Raw genomic sequence first — 22,608 nt, 5'->3', positions numbered from 1 at the left:
TTGTAGGAAGGAGTTGTATACGTGAAGTATCGTAATACGGTTATGTATCATTAAAACATTACTTAATGACGCCATAAGAATTAGACGGTCCAAGCTTTACAAAGAGAAGATTTTATTCAACGTTGATTCAATTACATGCACACAATGAGCCAGTCAGGTAAAATTGTCTCTTTTGATAAAATAAATTCAAAAATCCCAAATCCATCCCAATATTTTGTTAAAACATTTGCTATTCTTTATCAACAGTGGCCATGGAGTGAGAATATACATAGATTATTTTAAATCACAGCACAAGGCTTTGTGGAAAGCGGAACCAATTAGCAACTTTCCCTCGTAGATAGCTGCTACAGTGGAGGCCATGATCACGCGGCCATCATCGATGTACTCCTGGCTCACCACTGGCCGCTCTGAGTGAATGTCCTTGATCCGGATGATCTGGAGGAGATATCAATGAAAAATTACCCAGAAAATGTAAATAACAATGTTTATATAGGCTAATTTCCCAAAAAAGAAAAACCCAAACCACTTACCTCTGAGCCAGGAGGATCTTCAGGATCAAACTTGGACAACTTCATGGCGTTTGGATGACATCCAAGCCATATGTCACCTGTCCTGTGGTCCACCTCAATGTTATCACAGAGTGTGCCAACCCCAACAGACTAGTTGGAAACATTTTGTTCAGTAAATGAGGCTGAAGCAAATATGAATGTTGTTTTCTATTACTATTGATTGTAAAAAAAACACTTTTCCTTTCTACGGCAGCAGTTCAGCTCAGTCCATAATAGTGTATAATGGTAGTAGCCTAATAGTATTTTTGTAATAATATATAATCATGATATCAAACTTCTCAACTATCTTTCAGCAAGGACACTAGTATAAGACTGTTTCCCATATGGAAATATTCCTTTATTTTTTTCGGCTGAGAGTAGGAAATAAACAAAAGCACTGTATTACCTTCAGATACACTAATTGTTCCCCTTCTTTTCTCTCAAAAACGTCTATCTCATGGTCTATGATGTCTGAAACATAAATATACCTAGAAAGAAAAAGACGCATTGCTGTTAGGTTATTTTGAGCATTTCAGGGGAAACATGTTGTTGTCAAAATAAATTGGTTTACATTTTTTTTTTTAAATGCACATGCAGTGACTGCTGAAATGATTGAGACAAACCGTTTGTCAGGCGATATGTTGATGCCGTTTGCGGACATAAAGCCACCAGGTGCTGCTCTTACTTCCTCAGGACTGTAGTACACCACTTGAGCCCAGGGCAGACCCAGAAGGGTAGCCATTAAATTAAGGGCTTCATTGTTAAAGTAGTGTATATTTGTTGCATAGAAGCTCTCTACTCCGACTGCAACAATGTCATTTAGGCTGAAAGACATGATGATTAAGATTAAATAATCATGTGCATTTTGTGTAAGTCTATGAGTGGCTTATCATAGGCTACAATAAATACCTGTGGAGTAGGGGGTGGGTGATGGTTTTTAGGTGCAAAAGTGTTTTCTCCGGAACATATTTAAAGATCTCTACTTGGCTTTTCATCTGAGGGTGGTTGACAACAAACAGGTACACAGAGTCATCTGCAAACAAACAGCCATGTGTGTTCTGTATCGTCTCTGTTCTCCGGCTTTATCACATACAGAACATAAGAATCATGCACATTTCTCTCTGGACTAACTTGCTTATTCTGTATTCTGAAATATTTCCCCTTTACTGATCTTCAAAGAACAAAGCAAGAAACAGACTCACTTTCAGTCCATTATATTTTATACACAATTAGAACAGTATTCATCCTAACAACAACAGTAGACTGCATACCGTAATCTGTTTCAAAGACATATTTGAACTCTATACTTGTTCCGTAATGTTGTGTCTGTTTAATGTCTTGCTTAGCCATTTTTGCAGCATTCGGACTCACACTTGTCTTTCCGGTTTTCAAATCTATTACATAATGTCCCTCTCTGTAGAATAAAGTATCATTCTTTCTTCAGATAAATTCAAATAGAGTCCACAGGTCCTACTTTGGCTTTTGAATGAATTAAACTAAATGTTTTTAAAGGGCTGCCTCTTATACAATCCATTCAGTGTGATCATTTACAGTAACGTGTTAAAGGTTAAGTAAGCCATATATCTTGTGTTTACATATTTGTGTTAAATAGCTCTATTTTCATACAGTGATCACTTATATAGTGTGCACGTTTCATAATTCTGATCTCTTAGTCACCCGCTTTGCATGTATTCGGCAAATAAAGTGTCCTGGGATCCCACAACTGAGAGAAAACTACAAACCGGCATGTCTCACTGCCGGTGCACTCGCAGAGCGACAGATGGGTAAATGTTTATGTGTCGACAATCGCGGAGCAGTTAAAAATCCTTCCCAATGTCTGTTTTGATGGTTTTTATGATGTTTTATCGCACTTACGGATCTGAGATGATGATAAATAACTCGCTGATTGAAGACTGCAGTGCATTAATGTGGTGACGTAGGAACGAGGGAGGGGACTGCTAACTTCAGTTACTGACAGGAAGTTAGCTAAAAGTACCATTTTGCTTACTGAACCTTTAATGTTGTACCTGATTTGCATCTTACCTGCTTCATCAATGTAAACACTAATGCCATGAGGGTTAAAAGAGCTGAGGTCCAGCTCACCCTTGATTTGCAGCTCTACCGGAGTTGGCATTGGGTGCAGTAGATCCAAAACGTACATTTTTCCAGGGTCATCAGAGAATGAAGGCAGGTTAAGATACTTCAACCCCTGAGTGGGAAACAGTGCATGTCAGATGTATTGGGGCAGATCTCACATGATACACAAATTATGCTTCCTGAATTATGTCAACTAATTGGTTATCACAACTAATTTAAAACTGTTGATCCATAATGAAACATAATGTACAGGATATTTGAAGGAATCTTCATTGGCGCAGTGGATACAATTCATGCAACAATGCTAACATTTGACATATGACATACTGTGCTTAGAAAGGCCAGTCCATCTTTTAGTATTGTGATGTCCTCTGCCCCATAGTCTGTAAAAAAAACAAAAGAAAATGTTATACTCGTCAATTCTTTAATTTTACAACTGGAGACAGTTGACCTAGGCTGTGTCTGAAATCGCGCACTTACGTAAGTGCACTTACATTGAGTGCACTTTATTATCCCTACAGTACACTTACTTATAGACGCAGTGCTCTCATTTCTACAGAGCACTGTCCAAACTGCCGTCGCGCACCTACCGGAAATGACTTTGCATTTTGACGGTTCTTCTTCGGTGGTATTTTTTTCTGCTTGCGTTACCGATAGCCAAAACAGGCACATTAGTCGCGGAAAAACTAAAACAATATATAATTTAACTTTTGTGGAGCGCGTCCGTCTCCACGGTTGCTTCAAGCTCCTCTATTTTGATTAGAATGTCCCGTCCTCTCCGTTACGTAGGCAAGATGGCGGCCGTTGAGTGTGGAAAGTGTCCATCGCTCCACACTCAAGTTTTAGACCGTTTTGAGTGCACGACAGAGGAACTTACAGTGCACTTCATTTTGGCACACTCTCCGGTTTTGCGCAAAGTGCACTCAAAAAAGTAAGTGTAAGTACAGAAGTGCGTGATTTCAGACACAGCCCTACTGACAGTAAACTGAACTTCGAACTCTCCATGTATGATCCCATTGTATAGCCTATTTTAATGCTCCAAGTCTAGAAACATCTTCAAATGGCACATGGATATTTTTTTAAATGTGAATCGCAAACCTAAGATGGCGTGAACACAAATTCATAATTTCATACCAATGTTCTGTAAATAGTGACACTTGAGGTGCTTCACAGGGAGTTCTCTGGAAGCAAGGGTTATTTCCCTGTAGAGAAAGCATACATAATATTATACAGCAGCAGGCACAATTCTGGGATCAACAGAAGGAAAATATAAAAGCTTGTGTAATGATTACTTGTGAATTATCCCTTTCCTGAATAACCTTGCCCGATTTTGTTTTTACTTGGTGTGGCATATTAAGTAAACAACAATAGTAAACACTGAGACATACATTGTCCAACACACCCTTTGAAGTAATAGTTACTTACTTCAGTCTGAGAACTCTGTGTACCATGAAAGCTGCCAAAGCCACAACACCAGCAGCAACCAGTGCTTTCTTCATGACAGCCATGTTTAGTAGTCCAAACAAGGCCTAAGGTCACATAGGAACACTTTCAGAGTGCACTGACAAACCTGAACCAAAGAGGGAGCCAAAGTGGGTGGTATGCATGGACATCGTCTACAACGTATGATCCAAGATTACCTTTCGAAACCTTGATGGTTTATTACGAACTGGCGTTATAACTATTTCAAGAGGAAATTCACCCAGCAACAGATATAGATCATCTTCCTGCCCCAGGGCAGCTGTGGCTACTATCGTAGTTTACCACCGCCGGTATGACTGTGTGTGAATGAATGGAACCTGGAACCCTGTAAGCGCTTTGAGTCCTAAGGGAATAAAGCGCTATATAAATCCTATCCATTATTATTATTCCTTGGTTGTAACTATTCTAACAAGTCATGTCAAAAAATGAATACTGTATTGTTTATACAGAGTAGAGAGGGAAAAGGATGAAAGAAATGGGGAGTAGGGTAGACATACCAGAGTTGCTTGAGGGTGAGAAAACAAGACACGACTTGTGCAACTTCAGTCATGCATGACAGTTACATCGACATAATTTGAAAATATGTTTTTCAAGCATCCTTTGAACCACCCACATTTATTATGAGTTTTGTTTACACTCATCTTTCTGGGAACACCTTCACCCTTTTTTGCGCACTTTCCCAAACTGAAAGACTGACAGTAACAGCATGACTGTTTCTATTGTTTTATTTGCATTTAAACACTGCACAATGAATGCATGAGACATTTGTATTACAAGTCAAATGAGCAATATTAGGATTTTCAGATTTTCAAGTTACCAGAGAAAAAGAAAATTATTTTAACAATACACGGAAAAACAATCATATTTTCTTGTTGTAAATTTTTTTTCAAATCTCTTCTGCTTACTTAAAAAAATGTTAAAGGCGCCAACGACTACTTCAAATCACAGCATATGGCTTTATGGAACACAGTGCCAACAAGCAATTTTCCCCCATAGGTAGCCGCTACAGAGGAGCCCATGAGAACTTGGCCATCGTCAGTGTATACCTGAGTCACCACTGGCTGATCAGAATGAATGCCCTGGATTTTCATGACCTGAAGGAAACACAATCATGAGAAATGATATTGAGATGAGCAAGTGTTCTGCATTTAGATATGCAGGATATGGATGCAAAAATAAGAACAAAAAACTCAAAATGGACTTTATATTTAGTCTGATTTTGTAATGTTGTCAGACAATTTAATATTGTGATAAGGTTAACAGACAAACCTCTGATCCAGGTGGGTGCTCTGGGTCAAACATTAACAGTTTCCAGGCATTGGGGTGACAGCCTAACCACAGGTCACCAGTTTCAGGCTCAACTTCGATGTTGTCACAGAGTGAACCAACCGCCACAGACTGGAGTTACAGACAGAAAAGGTTAGAATAATGCTTATCTTAAATGACAACTTTAGCATGACTTGATTTGCTACTCACTTCCCTTAACTCAACAGTGTCTATTGATTTTTGGAGCAATTGAAAATCACATTAATTGAACTTTACTATTTTTGTCCACTCTTATTTGTGTTTCAAAGTAAAAGTGTTGAATGTTAATTACACTCCAAGTTAAGAAATACATGTAAGTTTACAGCAATAGCTTTTACCAAAAGTATTTGATGTCGTACATTTTCCACTATCATTGCACACTAACATCAAAACTATCTAAAATTAAAAGTATGGTAAATATAAAAAAAAACAGGAAACACTCAAGCAAAGCTTGACATTTCCTTTGAAAGGGTACTTTCTGTGGATTAACAATCTGCATTGATTGGGAAAGTCATGCTAACAAGAGCCAGCTAAAAACACGAGGTACTGAGGTTTTATGTTTAAAGAGTATTAACATCAGTTTGATTTTTTGATATGTGATCGTGCAAACATTAGCCAAACTCTGACATCATTCCTTTCCCCCACTCAATAGCCCTAATGTCATCAGATTAAGACATGTTGAAATCATCGTAATGCTTAACATGCTGATATTGTAGTGTATATATATTTTATTACGATAAAAGCATTTCGAATTATTTACCTTAACAGTGACCAATGAATTGTCTTCCTTTCGCTCCAGCACATGCACATTGTGAGCAAATAAATCTGCCACGTAAATATGTCTAAAGCAGAGAAAGAACATTAAAATCAGTGATCTCAGATATTTCAAGCATGTTTCCCTTATGCGTAGCCCTGCATGGCGGTCTTACCGTTTGTCTGGCGAGATATTAATGCCATTTGCAAAGTAATATCCATCAGAGACCACTTTGACGACCTCAGGACTGAAGTACACAACATTAGTCCAAGGCTGACCCAAAAGAGGCTCCAACATAGATTTAAGGATTGCATTGGAGAAATAGTGATCATTGGTCGCATAGAAGGCGTCCACTCCCACAGCCACGATATCGTTTACACTGGAAAGATAAGTCAGTTTGTTGTTAATTCTAATATGCATGTTTATTTATGTCATAACAACATGGGAAAGTTCTGCAAATATTAATGCAAACTCACTTCATCACCCCATTTATTAAATCTCAAGCACATTTGAAGGTACTGTAGGTACGAGTTCAATTTTGTCAAAATACCCTACCTGTAGAGAAGTTCATGTTTGATGGTTTTCAGATGCATCAGTGAAAGGTCGTCCTCCATAAACTTGAATAGCTCTATCTGGCTTGTATGTTGAGGGTGACTGACAACAAACAGATATATTGTGTCATCTGATGAGAAAGAGGCCATTGTAAAAAAATTAATATGGGAAACCCAACCGGAAATTGTGTGTTTCTGTGTGTGAGGAAATCATCAAAGCTACCATATTTTTATACAAACACATACAAGATAGTGCAACAATCTCAGCCACTCCCAAAGCGCATGCATGGGGGAACAGGTTTGTCCACATAGGCCTACTCTCTGGACATACACACAGTTTTGTCAACCGTTTTTCCCACTGGTTATACAATGAGCTGAACTGCTGAATTCAAAACTTGAGTGTCTGCCTTGTTATCTTGTGATAAGTGAATTTACCACTTGGATCGACGTATACACTGATGCCATGAGGGTTGAATGATTCCAGATCAAAGCTTCTTGGCATGCGCAGCTCCACGGGTTTCATCCGAGGATCATTCATATCGAGGGAATAAATCTTTGCCGTGACCGTCTCTTCCGAGAATGGCATTCCGGGATACTTCAGACCCTTTGAGACATTAACATGCATTACATAAACATACAGACTATATCAAATAAACATTGCAATATAAATTCTGAAACCATACTTTACTCCTATTCTGTTATGGTTTCTTCAATTATTTTTACTCTCTCAAAAGGATTTCTGGGGGGGTTGTTCCTTTCCTGGGTTGAGGGTCTAAGGACAGAGGGTGTTTTATGATGTAGCCTACATTTTGGAAAGCCCCCCACCCCCCTGAGGCAAATTAGCTATGTGTGGTAGGCCTACTGTGCTGATACAATTTACTTTACTTTTAGTAAGAATTTAAAAAAAAATCACCCTCGAGCAGGGACCGTGAATAGGAAAATGTATTTATTTATTTATAATAACAATTTTGGTCTTACAAATGAAAGCTCCTGAATCAAATAATTAACTTTGTACGGGTCGAGTCTGGCACCATCTGGTGTTTTAATGACAGGAAAAAGTTTCAGTGATAGTCTTCCATGACTTCGTTCCGAAGGCTGCCCTTCCACTCAAAATAGGCTACTTACAGTGCTGATAAAGGCACGCCCATTTGCCAGGATCGTGATATCCTCTGAGCCAGAGTCTGAAAGGACGATAGTTGCAACAAGGATCACTTTGATGTTCATGTAATGTTTTTACTTTTCCCGCTGTCGTTAGGCTACTCACCCAAATGTTTTAATAGAGCACAGTTTTGCAGGTGATTCTGCACCACTTCCCTTGTAGCCAGGCATGCCGTCCTGCAAAGTTTTCAACACGAAGTTAGGCTACATTCGGGCGGGTGGCCAAACATTTGTTTTTCATAAGATCGCCTTATCAATAGTAGCCTACTTTCCACATTAACGCAGTTGCTTTCCGTCTTACCTTAGGTTGACAATCCTCTCTCCGATCAGCGCAGCTAATGCAGCTATTGCAATCGCGATGAAAACCAGCTTTCCCATTTTGAAAAAGCACAATAGATGAACACACAACTTAACACTGTGGGACTACTGGAGCCATGAGATACGCCACATCAGGCGCGACTATGCTGCTTTCAGGACTAGCGGACAAATGTAAACTTATCTGCACTCAACCGTTTCTTCTCGACTGAGAGCTGTCCACTTGTAACCAGATTCAAAAAGTCAGATGTTAATGCCAGGTGGAAACAGGGTCTGAGTGATTAACGTTGCCATTTTGCATTCAGTCCATTGTCACATCACATGTCCATAAACAAACACTCGATTTAATTAATAAAATGGCTTACAAATGACATGAAATTACCTCATTCAACCTGAAAGATGATAGACAAATATTTGGCGTTTTCAACATATGAGAAGTACCTGAATGGAGCGTGATTCCGAAAGGTTATGCCACAGTTTCAATTGTGAGCATAACACTTCCGAACTTAGTTTGCAATAGATAGCCTACTGAGATGAAAGTTTTTAGAAAAGTTTATTGTATCATTTTGGTATTTAATGCAGGTTTAATTCACGTGAATGTAAATGGCCTGTCGAGTTGTGCCATATGGTTATGGGCCATAATAATAACAATATGGGATGTTACAATAGATGTTTGGAGTGGACATGGCCATAACTGACCTCTTGATCACAGGCCTGATTGCACATGTAATGGCAGGAGTCAATTCAAACATTTGGAGAACAGTCGGGATCTTGGGCATTCTTTTAAAAAACAGAGGCAATGCTTGGGAGTCAGGCAGATTCACTTTCCACTTCAGTGTAATTATTTGGAGTGTAATGTTCTGTGGTGTACATTTTGGCCAGTGGTGGTGACTGGAAATGGTGCTCCGAATTCAGTTCACTGCTCTTAACCACACATTCAGCTGTCTTTCCATTGCAGTACCAATACATCTGATGCCTCTGTAACTCAATTCTTAAACACTTGTAGAATTTGATTAGGGATACATGCATTGCACGTGGTTTCAAGGTAAGGTATGAATCCGTGTACCTTCCGTTCAATCCATATCCGTTTGGAAATCAAAACACGAAAAACGAAAAAAACTGTTTGATTTAATTTTTTAATTATTTGTTTCATTTAAAAAAATTAAAAACGGACTGTTTTATTCAAAATATGCCTGTAAAACATGAATTGATTGCCATTTCTTATTTTTTATTTTCCATGTCGCCCTTTACATACGAAAATGGGAAAGGAGACAAACAGAAAATGTAAGAAATGTGCATTTTCATTTTTGAAGTTCCAAATAATAATTTATATTAGTCAGCGGTTTAAACTGTGTCCCGCTGCCACAATGCCACGAGCTATGCGCGGCCATCGCCGTGATGGCTCTGACCCATAGGCTGTGTCTTGATTCAGGGGTTGCAGCCTACGTAGGCTGCATTTGAAGACCGATTGCGTCATAGCGGCGCGCAAAGGCTGTCCCATTTGCAAGGCTCCTTGCAAGGCTCCTCATATGAGGCCGAGAAATGCAGCCTTCGTTTCACGGTTTTGAAGGCTGCATCAGATGTATCCTTCGTGGCCCAACATATCCCAAGATTCATTGCGTTTTTTTCAGAGATGGCATAAAATAAAATAAAAAATAACAAAACAGCAACGTGTTGCTCCATCTTCTTAACTTTTATCTTCCTTTCTTTTTTTCTTGTACTTTTTTTTCTTTTCGTCTGGTAGGCAACTTCTTTTTCTTTTTTCCTCCGTTGACAGGGCTGTCTCCGTTGGCAGCAATCAGGGTTGCTAGGCAGCAGAGGAGCGGCGAGTTGTCACGCAAGGTAACGGCTTGTTACGTAAACCGGAAATGCTCGTAAACCGAGACCTGCGGAGACCGTCTCATTTAACAAGGCTCGTTGGCCTTAAAACCGGCCTTAAAATCGGCCTTCATAGGCTATAGCCTTCATAGACCGCGAGACTGCGTCCTACCAAGGCTGCAACCCCTGAACGCAGTCTCGCGGTCTATGAAGGCTATAGCCTATGAAGGCCGGTTTTAAGGCCGGTTTTAAGGCCAACGAGCCTTGTTAAACGGGACGGTCTCCGCAGGTCTCCGTTTACGAGCATTTCTGGTTTACGTAACAAGCCGTTACCTTGCGTGACGACTCGCCGCTCCTGTGCTGCCTAGCAACCCTGATTGCTGCCAACGGAGACAGCCCTGTCAACGGAGGAAAAAAGAAAAAGAAGTTGCCTACCAGACGAAAAGAAAAAAAAGTACAAGAAAAAAAGAAAGGAAGATAAAAGTTAAGAAGATGGAGCAACACGTTGCTGTTTTGTTATTTTTTATTTTATTTTATGCCATCTCTGAAAAAAACGCAATGAATCTTGGGATATGTTGGGCCACGAAGGATACATCTGATGCAGCCTTCAAAACCGTGAAACGAAGGCTGCATTTCTCGGCCGCATATGAGGAGCCTTGCAAGGAGCCTTGCAAACGGGACAGCCTTTGCGCGCCGCTATGACGCAATCGGTCTTCAAATGCAGCCTACGTAGGGTGCAACCCCTGAATCAAGACACAGCCATAGACTGTTTTCTGACCGTGGCTATCTCCGTCTTTTAAGTAGGCTAAAGCCTCTTGTCGGTAGTGGAAACGCATGGCAGATCTAGTAGGGTAACCCTGCCGAACCGAACTGTGCTGCTCAGAGGAAACGAGGCATGATCTAAACAGCGACAGACATACAGCTGTTGATCCAGATCGAAACGAGACAAACCACCAAATGTTTAATCTTTATTGAGAGGGGAAACACATTTTGGCTGGCTGCCATTAAGAGCCTTATTTTACAAAAAGCTCAATTCAGATAGCCTATAGCCTAAACGTGGACAAAATATAGCCTAGACAAGTTTCTTCTTTCCTCGACACACACACACACACACACACACACACACACACACACACACACACACAGACGCGCGCGCTCCCTTAAACTGGGTGATTGCCCACTTTGACTCGACAAGTGAAGAGACAGGGAAAAAAGAGAGACAGAGACGACGATCGCCTCAGACGCAATTTTCACTCGTGGACCTAACCAATAAAAATGCTTTCATATGCAGCTGTCTGCACTGGGGCTTATGCCTCAGCTGATCACGAGTATCAATAACATTATCAATAATGTAGGATGTGTCCTTCAGTTCCCAGTGCGATGCTGACGTCCGCACGTAATCGGTGATAAATGAATGAAGAGTAAAACAAACATTTATCAGATGATTATGAGACCCAAGGCAATTGCCTACCTTTGCGCAATGGTTAAGTTCGCCTCTGGGCGCGCGCACACACACGCACACGCGTGCGCACGCACTTCTTTCACTAAATTGAAACATGTATTTTTCAAAATCGACATTTAAGCCATTATTCTCATATTTGATATCCTGGTCATAAATTGTGATTGAAAATGGATAAAAACGTGTTTTAGTATAATATATGATGTAGATGAGAGGATGATTATCAAAAAAACAGGTCACTTTTCGTTTTTCGTGTTTTGATTTCCAAACGGATATGGATTGAACGGAAGGTACACGGATTCGTATGCTGCACTGCCTCATATAATGCCAATGCCACCAGTCAAGAGACGGTATACTCAATAACATACCGCGCCTACAAAACCCTGTTTAAATTGTTTATTTTTGAAGTTGTTTTTGTAGGTGATGACTCTTCCCAACATAAAAAGTAAGTTACAAACGTACAAATGTAATCAAAATCATGTGTAAGAGACTTCATAAAAAAACATGAACACATACATACACATATAGAAGTGAAAGTAACATAACATTTGCAAACTATTGACCCTGTGATACTCAGCATTGGGTGCATGCAACCTGAGACAGTAACTGTAGAATATCTACAAAAGTCCAATTAAAGAATTATAGCATCTAACAACTTCAAAACACCAACAACTCTCAACAACAGGCTCTCACCCTGAGGGCGAATCTTTTGAAGGCAGTGGTGTCATGGCTCCGAACGTCGGGGGCCTCCATCAGGTCAGCAATGCACCTTAGCGCAAGCTGGTGGGGTTGCCCATAGTGCTCTGTTAAAGAGGCCATGGTGTCTGTGTATGGCTGAGCGGAGTTGGTATATGAGTCTGCAATGAGGAGTATCAGTATGTCTTCGAACTTGAGGTGGTCTACTAGGATCTGATATTTGAACCTCTCAGTAGCATCCGGGGGAAGGAGGTTCTCAAAGGTCTTCAACCTCGCAAATCCATGTGGGTCCACTTTGCTGAAGTCTGGGATGGTTGGTTTGGGGCCCGATAGATGTACTCTTTGTGGGAGCTAAAGTTATCCTGTCTCAGATCTTCAGGTGAGCTCTGCTTTGGAGGATGCGGTGGAAGGGGATGAGCTGGCGAGTCTTGTTACCCTCTCACATGGTCTGATGCAGCTGGCTCAGTAGTCAGGCGTTGGGACTCTAGGTGGCTGCTGGGGACGCTTCCATCCTCTTAACCCTTTAACTGCCTGCTCAACCGTTTGGTAGAGCACATTTTGAGTCACTATATTTTATTGAGAGGGGTGCTAAATTTAACTCAACCTGATTGGTCCATCTCTACCATTCGGCTAACATATGTTATCCTAAAAAAAATCCCTAGATGTCACTGTGTCTTTAAATGGTATGCCTCTTAGGTCCCCCCTAAAACATGAAAATCGTAAACCGGAAAATCACTCCAAACATTTTGACAGTTTTTGGGTGAAATTTTGAAAGGTAAGTATATTTTTTCGACAACTCATACTGTCAGACGCCCTAATGAACAGAATTATGTAAATTGATACCACAAACAACTTAAATAAATGTTTAATAATTGTTTAAAAACTACCTCAACTAAACGGTTGATTTAGCACTTTATGGTTAATGTAGCAAAGTGCATCTAAGGTCATTATAATTAAATATGTCCAATACAAATCAATACTTCTGATCATTCATTGCTGTAAATATGAAACATGAATTGCTATTTCATCATAAATATGCTAAATTAATTTCTTATTTACGTAGTTTTGTCACTTTCTGAAGTTCAGCCATCTATACATTGCCCATCCACTTATCCAAGGTTGGGTCGGTGGGCCAATGGTTCCATCAGACCTCAAACTTCCCTTTCCTTAACCACATTAACCAGCTCTAACTTGGGGATCCTGAGGTGTTCACAGGCAAGCTTAGAGATATAATCTCTCCACCTAGTCCTGGGTCTTGGTGGTGCCTGGAACATCTCCGTAGGGAGGCGCCCAGGGGACACCCTTACCAGATGCCCCAACCATCTCGTACTTTCTTCGCAAAGGAACAGTGTCTCTACTCCAAATCTCTCAGGATGACAGAGCTTCTCACCCTATCTCTAATAGGCCTTTCACACCAAAATGAACCAAGAGTCAGTTCCAGGCTGGTGTTGGGGTCAGTTCAAAACTGGTTACAGCCTTATCCCAGTTATGAACCGGTTGGTTTCACATCGACCGGAGACAGCCATGGAGCCGGCAAGAGAGCAACGTGATGACGTCACTGTAAACGTGTGTGTACGTCACCCGACGCCGCTGCTCTTGTGGCTAACGCTAAAGCTACCGCTAGCTTTAAGCACAACAACAGCGGCGAATACGTCTTATTTTTACACTTGTTGGCTCTCGCTTTGCTTTCTTAAGCAAACAGGACCCATACAGCGTATTCTCGCCGGTCAATTTGATCGCTACGTTCGGTAATTATGTTATGTTTACGTCTCGTAGTAGCGGTGTTTTTAAATATGGCGGGCATGAGGTTTGAGTTGCTCTGGTTGGTCAGGATAATCCCTCCCCCAACCGTTCGCGCAAGCAGTTCTTATCAAACCCTGCTCAATCCTGGGGTATGAGTTCCCCCGGTTTTTACGGCCCGGAGCAGGCTCTCTGGCGGTGTGAAACCAAAACACTGGCTCTAACTCCGAACAAGCCCAGAACTAGCGCCGATTTTGCGGCGGTGTGAAAGGCCTATAAGGGAGCAACCAGCCAACCTCCTTAAGAACCCTATTTTGGGAACTCGTATCTAGTTCTTTCAGCCATTGGTGAGATAGGAACGAAGATCGATCGGTAGATCGAGAGCTCAACAAAACAGCAACGTGTTGCTCCATCTTCTTAACTTTTATCTTCCTTTCTTTTTTTCTTGTACTTTTTTTTCTTTTCGTCTGGTAGACAACTTCTTTTTCTTTTTTCCTCCGTTGACAAGGCTGTTTCCGTTGGCAGCAATCAGGGTTGCTAGGCAGCACAGGAGCGGCGAGTCGTCACGCAAGGCAACGGCTTGTTACGCAAACCGGAAATGCTCGTAAACAGAGCGAAACTGAGACCTGCGGAGACCGTCTCATTTAACAACGCTCGTTGGCCTTGGAACCGGCCTTCGAATCGGCCTTCACAGGCTATAGCCTTCATAGACCGCGAGACCGCGTCCTACCAAGGAGGCGGTCTCTGTAACGGGATACAGCCGCAGACTCAGACAAGCAGCTTTTGGAAGTCAGGATAATGATATATTTGTTACATCAGTGAAGAGAAACTGCAACCTCACACATGCTCACGGCCCACCTTCCTCTCCAGTAAAAAAAACGAAGAAGAAATTTCGTATTTCCGGTGGAGATACGAAATCCACCGGAAATGGCGAAGGCTGCATTTCACGGCTGCATATGAGGAGCCTTGCAAGGAGCCTTGCAAATGGAACAACCTTTGCGCGCCGCTATGACGCAATCGGTCTTCAAATGCAGCCTTCGTAGACCGCAACCCCTGAATCGAGATACAGCCATAGTCTCAGACTAACTAAGCCAAACTTAAGCCATATCCATGAAAGTGACTTAAACGTCTCAGTTTAACTAGTCCACATTAAGGCCTACTCCTGGCTTAATCTAGGCCCTGTCTGTGAAACCGGCCCATTGTGTTGTTAATTTGATTATAAATTGGCGTTATAGTATTTGAATTTTCTACTGTTTTTGGTATTTTTAGGAATTTTGGTATACTTTAACCATGAATCGCCATCTCAACCGTTTGTAAGAGGGTAATATTTAAAAAAACTATGGGGTCTAAGCAAATGTTTTTTTCTGATTGTGTTTATTATTGACCCAAGGGGAAACAAAATACAAAAAAATATTTTTTTCATTGCTTTTTTCTTTGTTAAAGGGACTGAAAATAAAACCGCTATTAAATCGCTTCAGGTTGCGTCTTGAAAAGAGAAAACTTTCATTTTACTAGTACATGGTCTAAAGATAATTATGAGCCCTTGATCGATATCCAGAACATTTTTGCAGAGACACATTCCTGTTGCCCGCTCGTATCGGTGTGAAAGGGGATATCTGCTTCCGGGCTCGTTTGAATTTTACGGACCCATTCACAGCCCGACAAAAGAGCTGCAATACCAGGCTTGGCCACTGAGCACTGCTGGATTGCGGAAGAAGGCACTGCTCCTGGGGGCCTGGTGTTGCCAGATTGGGTGTCTTTCCGCTACATCAGGGGTGGCCAACCCGCGGCTCGCGAGCCGCATGCGGCTCTTTGCCCAGCTTCGTGCGGCTCTTCAGTTCATATCAAATAATGTGATTATAATTTATTTTTTATTTTTTTATATATACTTTTTTTTGTGTGGGCCTATGTGTGTGCATGTTCGCAAACGTTTCATGCGGCTCTTACGTTCGTTTTACATGTTGTCTATTATTTCATTTTTTATTTTATTAATGTGTAGGCCCTATGTGTATGCCTGTTCGCAAATGTTTAATTGAGGACGCAACATAACGTTCGCAAACGTTTGGTGCGGACGCAACCTAAAACTGCCCGCTCAGCTTGGAGGGAGGTTTTCCGTGAGTAAACTATTTGTGTCAAGTTCGCTCCGAAACAGAGTGGGAGAGTTCATATTTTTTGTTGAACGTTATGGCAGGCCATTCTGCCTTATATGCCAGGTGTCATTTGCGCATTTCAAGGCTTCAAATCTTCGGCGCCACTTCAGCTCTCTCCATGCTAAAAGTAAGTCCCACAAAGCAACATGCATAGTAAGAGAAAAACGCTATTTTAAATTGTTATATTTTTGTTTGTGGACTTGGTTGAACTGAGAGTTTGTGTGTGAGGCAGTGCACACAATGTTCATTGTTGAAAATGACTGCCCTGTCGTCTTTAGTACTGTAGGAGTCCAGTCCTGTCATTATCACAGGGGCGGCCTTAACGATCTGGGGGCCCGTTTCAAGTCCTAGTGTGGGGCCCCCTGTTTTTTTTTTTTAAATAAATAATGCTTGTGCATGCATGTGCAAACTCCCCGCGAAAATAAAAACGCGCCCCCCCCTGAAATCTTACTGGCCACCCCAGTGCCCCCCCCCCCAGTTCAAATGTTATTTTTTATTTTCATTTAATTTTTTTAATTACATTGTTTTCCTGATATGTATCCTAGTTCAGAGATGATATGTATTTTTTTTTCTTTCTTAACTTTTTTTGATAGGTAGTTGCCAAGTTCATCACACAAACACTCCAATCCACTGATATGAGATCAGTTTGCAATTTTCAATTACTAAATTAATGGTAGGACTGTGGCCACTAGAACTGGTCTCTGGTCAGCAAAGGTCTTGAAAACAGCATAAGTGTGCTTGTGATATGCGTGCCACCCATGCATGTGTATAGGCACGTGTCCCAGCAGATTTTTGAAATCTGAATAAAAAAATTAAAGTTTGTAGTTAGTGAGTGTAACATGTTCTTAGCAAGGGCAGACTTTCATAAATAAAGGTTTATTTTTTTAGCAAGATATTTGGTCAAAAGCTAGTGGTCATCCGTCCCTCTGTGCAGTTGTTAGGCATCTGGCTGCTAGCAAGTTATGTTGTCTTGCTAATTTTACTATTCATCTGAGCTGAAATAAATATTGACTTTTTCCTTTATTATCTTCGCCAGAATGCACCAGAATGCTTAGATTACATGTTAAAAACACAAAAAAATCTTCTGGGGGGGGGGATGCCCCCAGACCCTCCTTCAGGAGTTTAGTTTTCTGACAAACATTACAATGGATGCTAACATGATTTGGGCATTTGGGATTATAAATCATCTTTGAATTGGTTGTACAGCATATCACATGCTATTCATTCAGGGGTGCGATGGCCACCCCACTCTAACTCTGTGGCCCACCTTGGCCACCCCCAGTCAAAATTTCCTGGAATCGCCACTGTGTGTACCCGTGTGTACGATGTGGCTCTTTGCAGTAACACAGTAAAAAATGTGGCTCTTTGTCTCTGACTGGTTGGCCACCCCTGCGCTACATATTAAGGCCTGTTGCCTGTTGACCCGTGTCTGCTGGTGTCTTTTACCCCTTTTCTCTCACATTCAATACACCAAAGTTAACATTTTTTTTTGCACTTTCTTAAAATGAAAGACCTACAGTAACAGCATGACTGTTTTTATCATTTTATTTACATTTAAATACTACACATTGAATGCATGAGACATTTTTTATTACAGCAATATTAGGATTTTCAGACTTTCAAGTTACCAGAGAAAAAAAATGTCTTTTCACGATTCACAGGAAAAAACAATCATATTTTCTTGCTGTAAACATTTATAAATCTCTTCTGCTTACTTCAAACACTTGCGCCATCGCCTACTTTAAATCACAGCATATGGCTTTATGGAACACAGAGCCAACAAGCAATTTTCCCCCGTAAGTAGCCGCTACAGAGGAGCCCATGATAACTTGGCCATCGTCAGTGTATACCTGAGTCACCACTGGCTGATCAGAATGAATGCCCTGGATTTTGATGACCTGAAGGAAACACAATCATGAGAAATTATATTGAGATGAGCAAGCGTTCTGCATTTAGGTAAGCAGGATATGGATGTAAAAAATGTAATAAAAATGGACATCTGATTTTGTAATGTTGTCAGACAATGTAATATTGTGATAAGGTTAACAGACAAACCTCTGATCCAGGTGGGTGCTCTGGGTCAAACATAAACAGTTTCCAGGCATTGGGGTGACAACCTAACCACAGGTCACCAGTTTCAGACTCAACTTCGATGTTGTCACAGAGTGAACCAACCGCCACAGACTGGAGTTACAGACAGAAAAGGTTAGAATAATGCTTACCTTAAATAAAAACTCTAGCATGATTGGATTTGCTACTCACTTCCCTTAATTTGACAGTGTCTATTGATTTTTGGAGCACTTACTTGAACTAAACTATTTGTGTCTAACTCTTATTTGTTTATCAAAGTAAAAGTGATGAATGTTAATTACACTCCAAGTTAAGAAATACATTTTTGTTTACAGCAATAGCTTTTACCAAATGTGTTTGATGTCGTGCTTTATCCACTATCATTGCACACTAACATCAAAATGGTAAATATAAAAAAACAAACAAAACAAAGCTTGACATTTTCTTTGAAAGGGCACTTTCTATGGATTAAAAATCTGCATTGATTGGGAAAGTCATGCTAACTAGAACAAGATAAAAACACGAGGTTGTGAAGTTTTTTGTTTAAAGAGAATTAACATCAGTTTAATCTTTTGATATTTGATCTTGCACACATTAGCCAAACTGTGACATCATTACTTTCACCCACTCAATAGCCCTAATGTCATCATATTAAGAAATGTTTAAATCATCGTAATACTTAACATGCTAATATTGTAGTGTAGGGGAGAACGGGGGAATGTGAGGCATCGGGTAATGTGAGACACCCCCTGTATCTAGGCAATGGAACACATTTTTGGTCATGTGTGATATATGTTTTCAAGCCCCTCTCATTTCCCCTTGGCCATGAAAGAGAGGGCCTCATGTTGATGTTGTAGTATGTTTTTTTCACAAAAATATGTTTTTTGCATGTAAAAGTAAATTGTCTTGCTGTCAACTTAAAGCTCCCATATTATACACTTTTCGGTACTATTATACACCATATTATATGGTCTTAGTGGTCCCTAATACGTTTTTCTTTAATTGTTTGCTGAAAAAAACTTTCAGATAATTTATTGTACTATGCTGATGTTCAGCTAATCTCACAATGGCCTATTTTTTAAAAAGAGCTGCAGCTCCCCTCGTAAATATACAATCTTTGAGCTGCCCCCGCCCCCTGTCCGGAAGCGAAGCCAGATATGCCTCGCCCTCTGTCTGTCAGGGCCGTGGACCAATAAGAAATAGGGGTGTGGGCTGCACAGTGGAAGCTTCTGGCTTTCCAGTTTGTGAGGTCAGAAACTGGGAGAATTCTGACTGGAGTATATTGAGGGGGAGGGGTGGGGGTTTCAGAAAAGGGGAGAGTGAGAAAAGGAGAGATTGTTATTTTTTTTATATTTTGGCAGTCTCTAGGCACACCGTGGACGCATGGATATGTTGGAACACATTTAAAAAGTGCATTTAGCATAATATGGGACCTTTAATTGATTGTTGTGCCAAAGCAAATTGATTCAGGTAGAAAAACTTCTATCATGCATGTTGATGAACTACCAACATAATATGAAACCATGTGATGATGATAACTGAAGATTAGCCTGATTTTCTGAGAGGTAGTTTTTTCTCAAATTGTGGCAGTGGGGTAAAGTGAGACAAATGCTGTGGGGTAAAGTGAGACAGTGTCTGTGCCCTCTTTTAATGAATCCATTATATTTGAGGTAGTGAGGAGACTAGTTTGAATAAGACAAAAGACAATGTGGACCGGAGGTGGGGGTTGATGGTTGAAGAGGTGTCACCATCAAGGGCATGGTTTGGCACGTATGTATATATCAGAGTTACTTTCAAGTGTTAAAAAAAATATTTTGCTTAATTGACCAAACCCCATGATTCTGTTACTAGTCTGACATTAGTTTTGGAATATTTGGTTTTCAAGCTAGCTGTCAGGATTCTAACTGTTACAACATGTGTTGTTATGGTAGTTTCAGAGTGGAAAAAGTAAGTGGATCAGTTTTCCCTCTTTATTTCTCTGGTATGTCTCAGTTTACCCCACAGCTGGGGTAAAGTGAGACACAAGACAACTTTTTTTTAAAACAATCATATTTTCACTGCCATTCGTCCTGAATAAATTCTGCTAATGCCCGTTTCTAGGAAACATCCTGAATTAATGGGAAATGTGTAAATTTGACAGATAAATCTTTATATTTTTTTTACAATAACAAAAGCATTTTAAATTATTTACCTTAACAGTGACCAATGAATTGTCTTTCTTCCGCTCCAGCACATGCACATTGTGAGCAAATACATCTGCCACGTAAATATTTCTAAAGCAGAGAAAGAACATTAAAATCAGTGATCTCAGATATTTCAAGCATGTTTCCCTTATGCATAGCCCTGCATGGCGGTCTTACCGTTTGTCTGGCGAGATATTAATACCATTTGCAGAGTAATATCCATCAGAGACCACTTTGACGTCCTCAGGACTGAAGTACACAACATTAGTCCAAGGCTGACCCAAAAGAGGCTCCAACATAGATTTAATGATTGCATTGGAGAAATAGTGATCATTGGTCGCATAGAAGGCGTCCACTCCCACAGCCACGATATCGTTTACACTGGAAAGATAAGTCAGTTAGTTGTTAATTCTAATACGCATGTTTATTTATGGCATAACAACATGGGATAGTTCTGCAAATATAGTTGCAGATTCAACTCCCCATTTAGTAAATCTCAAGTGCATTTCAAGGTAGTGTAGCTACGAGTTCAATTTTGTCAAAATACCCTACCTGTAGAGAAGTTCATGTTTGATGGTTTTCAGGTGCATCAGTGAAAGGTCGTCTTCCATAAACTTGAACAGCTCTACTTGGCTTGTATGTTGAGGATGATTGACAACAAACAGATATATTGTGTCATCTGATGAAAAACAAGGAGGGCATTGTAAGAAATAAATACGATCAACCAAACTGAAAATTGTGTGTGTTTCTGTGTGTGAGGGAATCATCCAAGCTACCATATTTTTTATACAAACACATCCAAGATAGTGCAACAATCTCAGCCACTCCCAAAGCGCATGCATGGGGGAACCCATTGTGATCATCTCAACAGGTTTGTCCACATACTCTCTGCACATACACAGTTTAATCAACTGTTTTTTTCCAGTGGTTATACAATGAGCTGAACTGCTAAATTCTGAGTGTCTGCCTTGTTATCATGTGATGAGTGAATTTACCACTTGGATCGACGTATACACTGATGCCATGAGGGTTGAATGATTCCAGATCAAAGCTTCTTGGCATGCGCAGCTCCACGGGTTTCATCCGAGGATCATTCATATCGAGAGAATACATCTTTCCTGTCCCTTCTGAGATTGGCATTCCGGGAAACTTCAGACCCTTTGAGACATAAACATACAGACTATATCAAATAAACATGGCACAATAAATTATGAAACCATACTTTACTCCTATTACGTTATGGTTTCTTCCATATTTTTTACTCTTTCAAAGGATTTCTGAGGGGATATTGTTCCTTTTCTGGGTTGAGGGTCTAACGACAGAGGGTGTTTTGCGATTACATTTTGGAAAAGCCACCTGAGTCAAATAGATATTTGTGGTAGGCCTACTGGGCTATATAGGCCTACAATTTACTTGACTTTTAGTAAGAATAACAAATCACCCTCAAGCAGGGACAGTCAGGAAACATTTTTATTATAATAAAAATGTTGGTCTTACAAATTAAAGCTCCTGAATGAATCATTGATCTTTGCACGGGTCAAGTCTGGCACCATAGGTTATTGACAGGAAAAAGTTTCTGAGTTATTTGTCTAGCTATGACTTCCGATGTGGCTGCCCTTCCACTCAAAATACTCACAGTGCTGATAAAGGCACGCCCATTTGCCATGATCGTTATATCCTCTGAGCCAGAGTCTGAAAGGACGATAGTTGCAAGGGTCACGTTAATGCTCATGTGAATTTTGTGTTTGTTTTGTTGCTGCATTTCCCGCTGTCGTTAGGCTACTCACCCAAATGTTTTAATAAAACACAGTTTGGAAGGTGATTCTGGACCACTTCCCTTGTAGCCAGGCATGCCGTCCTGCAAAAGTGTTCAACAAGAAGTTAGGCTACATTCGGACAGTTAAGTTAACCCAGAATGTGTGATCGCCTTATCGATAGCTACTTTCGACATTAGCGCAGTAGTTGCAACTTGCTTTCCGTCTTACCTTAGGTTGACAATCCTCTGTCCGATCAGCGCAGCTAATGCAGCTATTGCAATCGCGATGCAAACTAGCTTTCCCATTTTGAAAAAGCACAATAGATCAATTAAATAAACAGCTTAACACTGTGGGACTATAGCCTACTGAAGCCGAGATACGCCACATCAGGCGCCACTATGCTGCATTCAGGACTGACGGACAAATATAAACGTATCTGCACTCAACTTGTTCTTTTCGTTGTGTGAGTGATTAACGTTGCCTTTTTGCAGTCCATTGTCACATTTCCACCTTCAATAAACAAAC

At 40.6% G+C, this 22,608-nt stretch overlaps 2 protein-coding genes across 2 annotated transcripts; both read right to left on the bottom strand.

Annotated features, from left to right (window-relative positions):
• Positions 1 to 255: 255 nt before the first annotated feature.
• Positions 256 to 4,153, bottom strand: LOC307259999 (serum paraoxonase/arylesterase 2-like; the record flags this gene model as incomplete). The annotated part of the gene is made up of 9 exons (XM_080040099.1): positions 256 to 435; positions 531 to 659; positions 955 to 1,036; positions 1,172 to 1,372; positions 1,458 to 1,581; positions 2,592 to 2,757; positions 2,973 to 3,028; positions 3,780 to 3,847; positions 4,071 to 4,153. The coding sequence occupies 9 exons, from the start codon at positions 4,151 to 4,153 to the stop codon at positions 274 to 276; spliced, it is 1,071 nt and encodes a 356-aa protein (XP_079896225.1). The 3' UTR covers positions 256 to 273.
• Positions 4,154 to 4,837: 684 nt separating this feature from the next.
• LOC307259608 (uncharacterized protein) lies at positions 4,838 to 22,469 on the bottom strand. The gene is made up of 19 exons (XM_080039549.1): positions 22,312 to 22,469; positions 22,114 to 22,184; positions 21,963 to 22,018; positions 21,322 to 21,484; positions 20,879 to 21,005; positions 20,504 to 20,707; positions 20,335 to 20,416; positions 18,129 to 18,257; positions 17,814 to 17,971; positions 12,181 to 12,523; positions 8,197 to 8,318; positions 8,002 to 8,072; positions 7,863 to 7,918; positions 7,173 to 7,341; positions 6,742 to 6,868; positions 6,362 to 6,565; positions 6,193 to 6,274; positions 5,397 to 5,525; positions 4,838 to 5,221 (listed from the first exon to the last, which is right to left on the bottom strand). The coding sequence occupies exons 1-19, from the start codon at positions 22,386 to 22,388 to the stop codon at positions 5,060 to 5,062; spliced, it is 2,532 nt and encodes an 843-aa protein (XP_079895675.1). The 5' UTR covers positions 22,389 to 22,469; the 3' UTR covers positions 4,838 to 5,059.
• Between the last annotated feature and the right edge of the window lie 139 nt (positions 22,470 to 22,608).

The sequence above is a fragment of the Ammodytes marinus genome (assembly GCF_949987685.1).
Source record: "Ammodytes marinus genome assembly, chromosome: 13".
Classification (NCBI taxonomy): Eukaryota; Metazoa; Chordata; class Actinopteri; order Uranoscopiformes; family Ammodytidae; genus Ammodytes; species Ammodytes marinus.
This window is presented reverse-complemented; position numbering and strand designations above follow the sequence as displayed.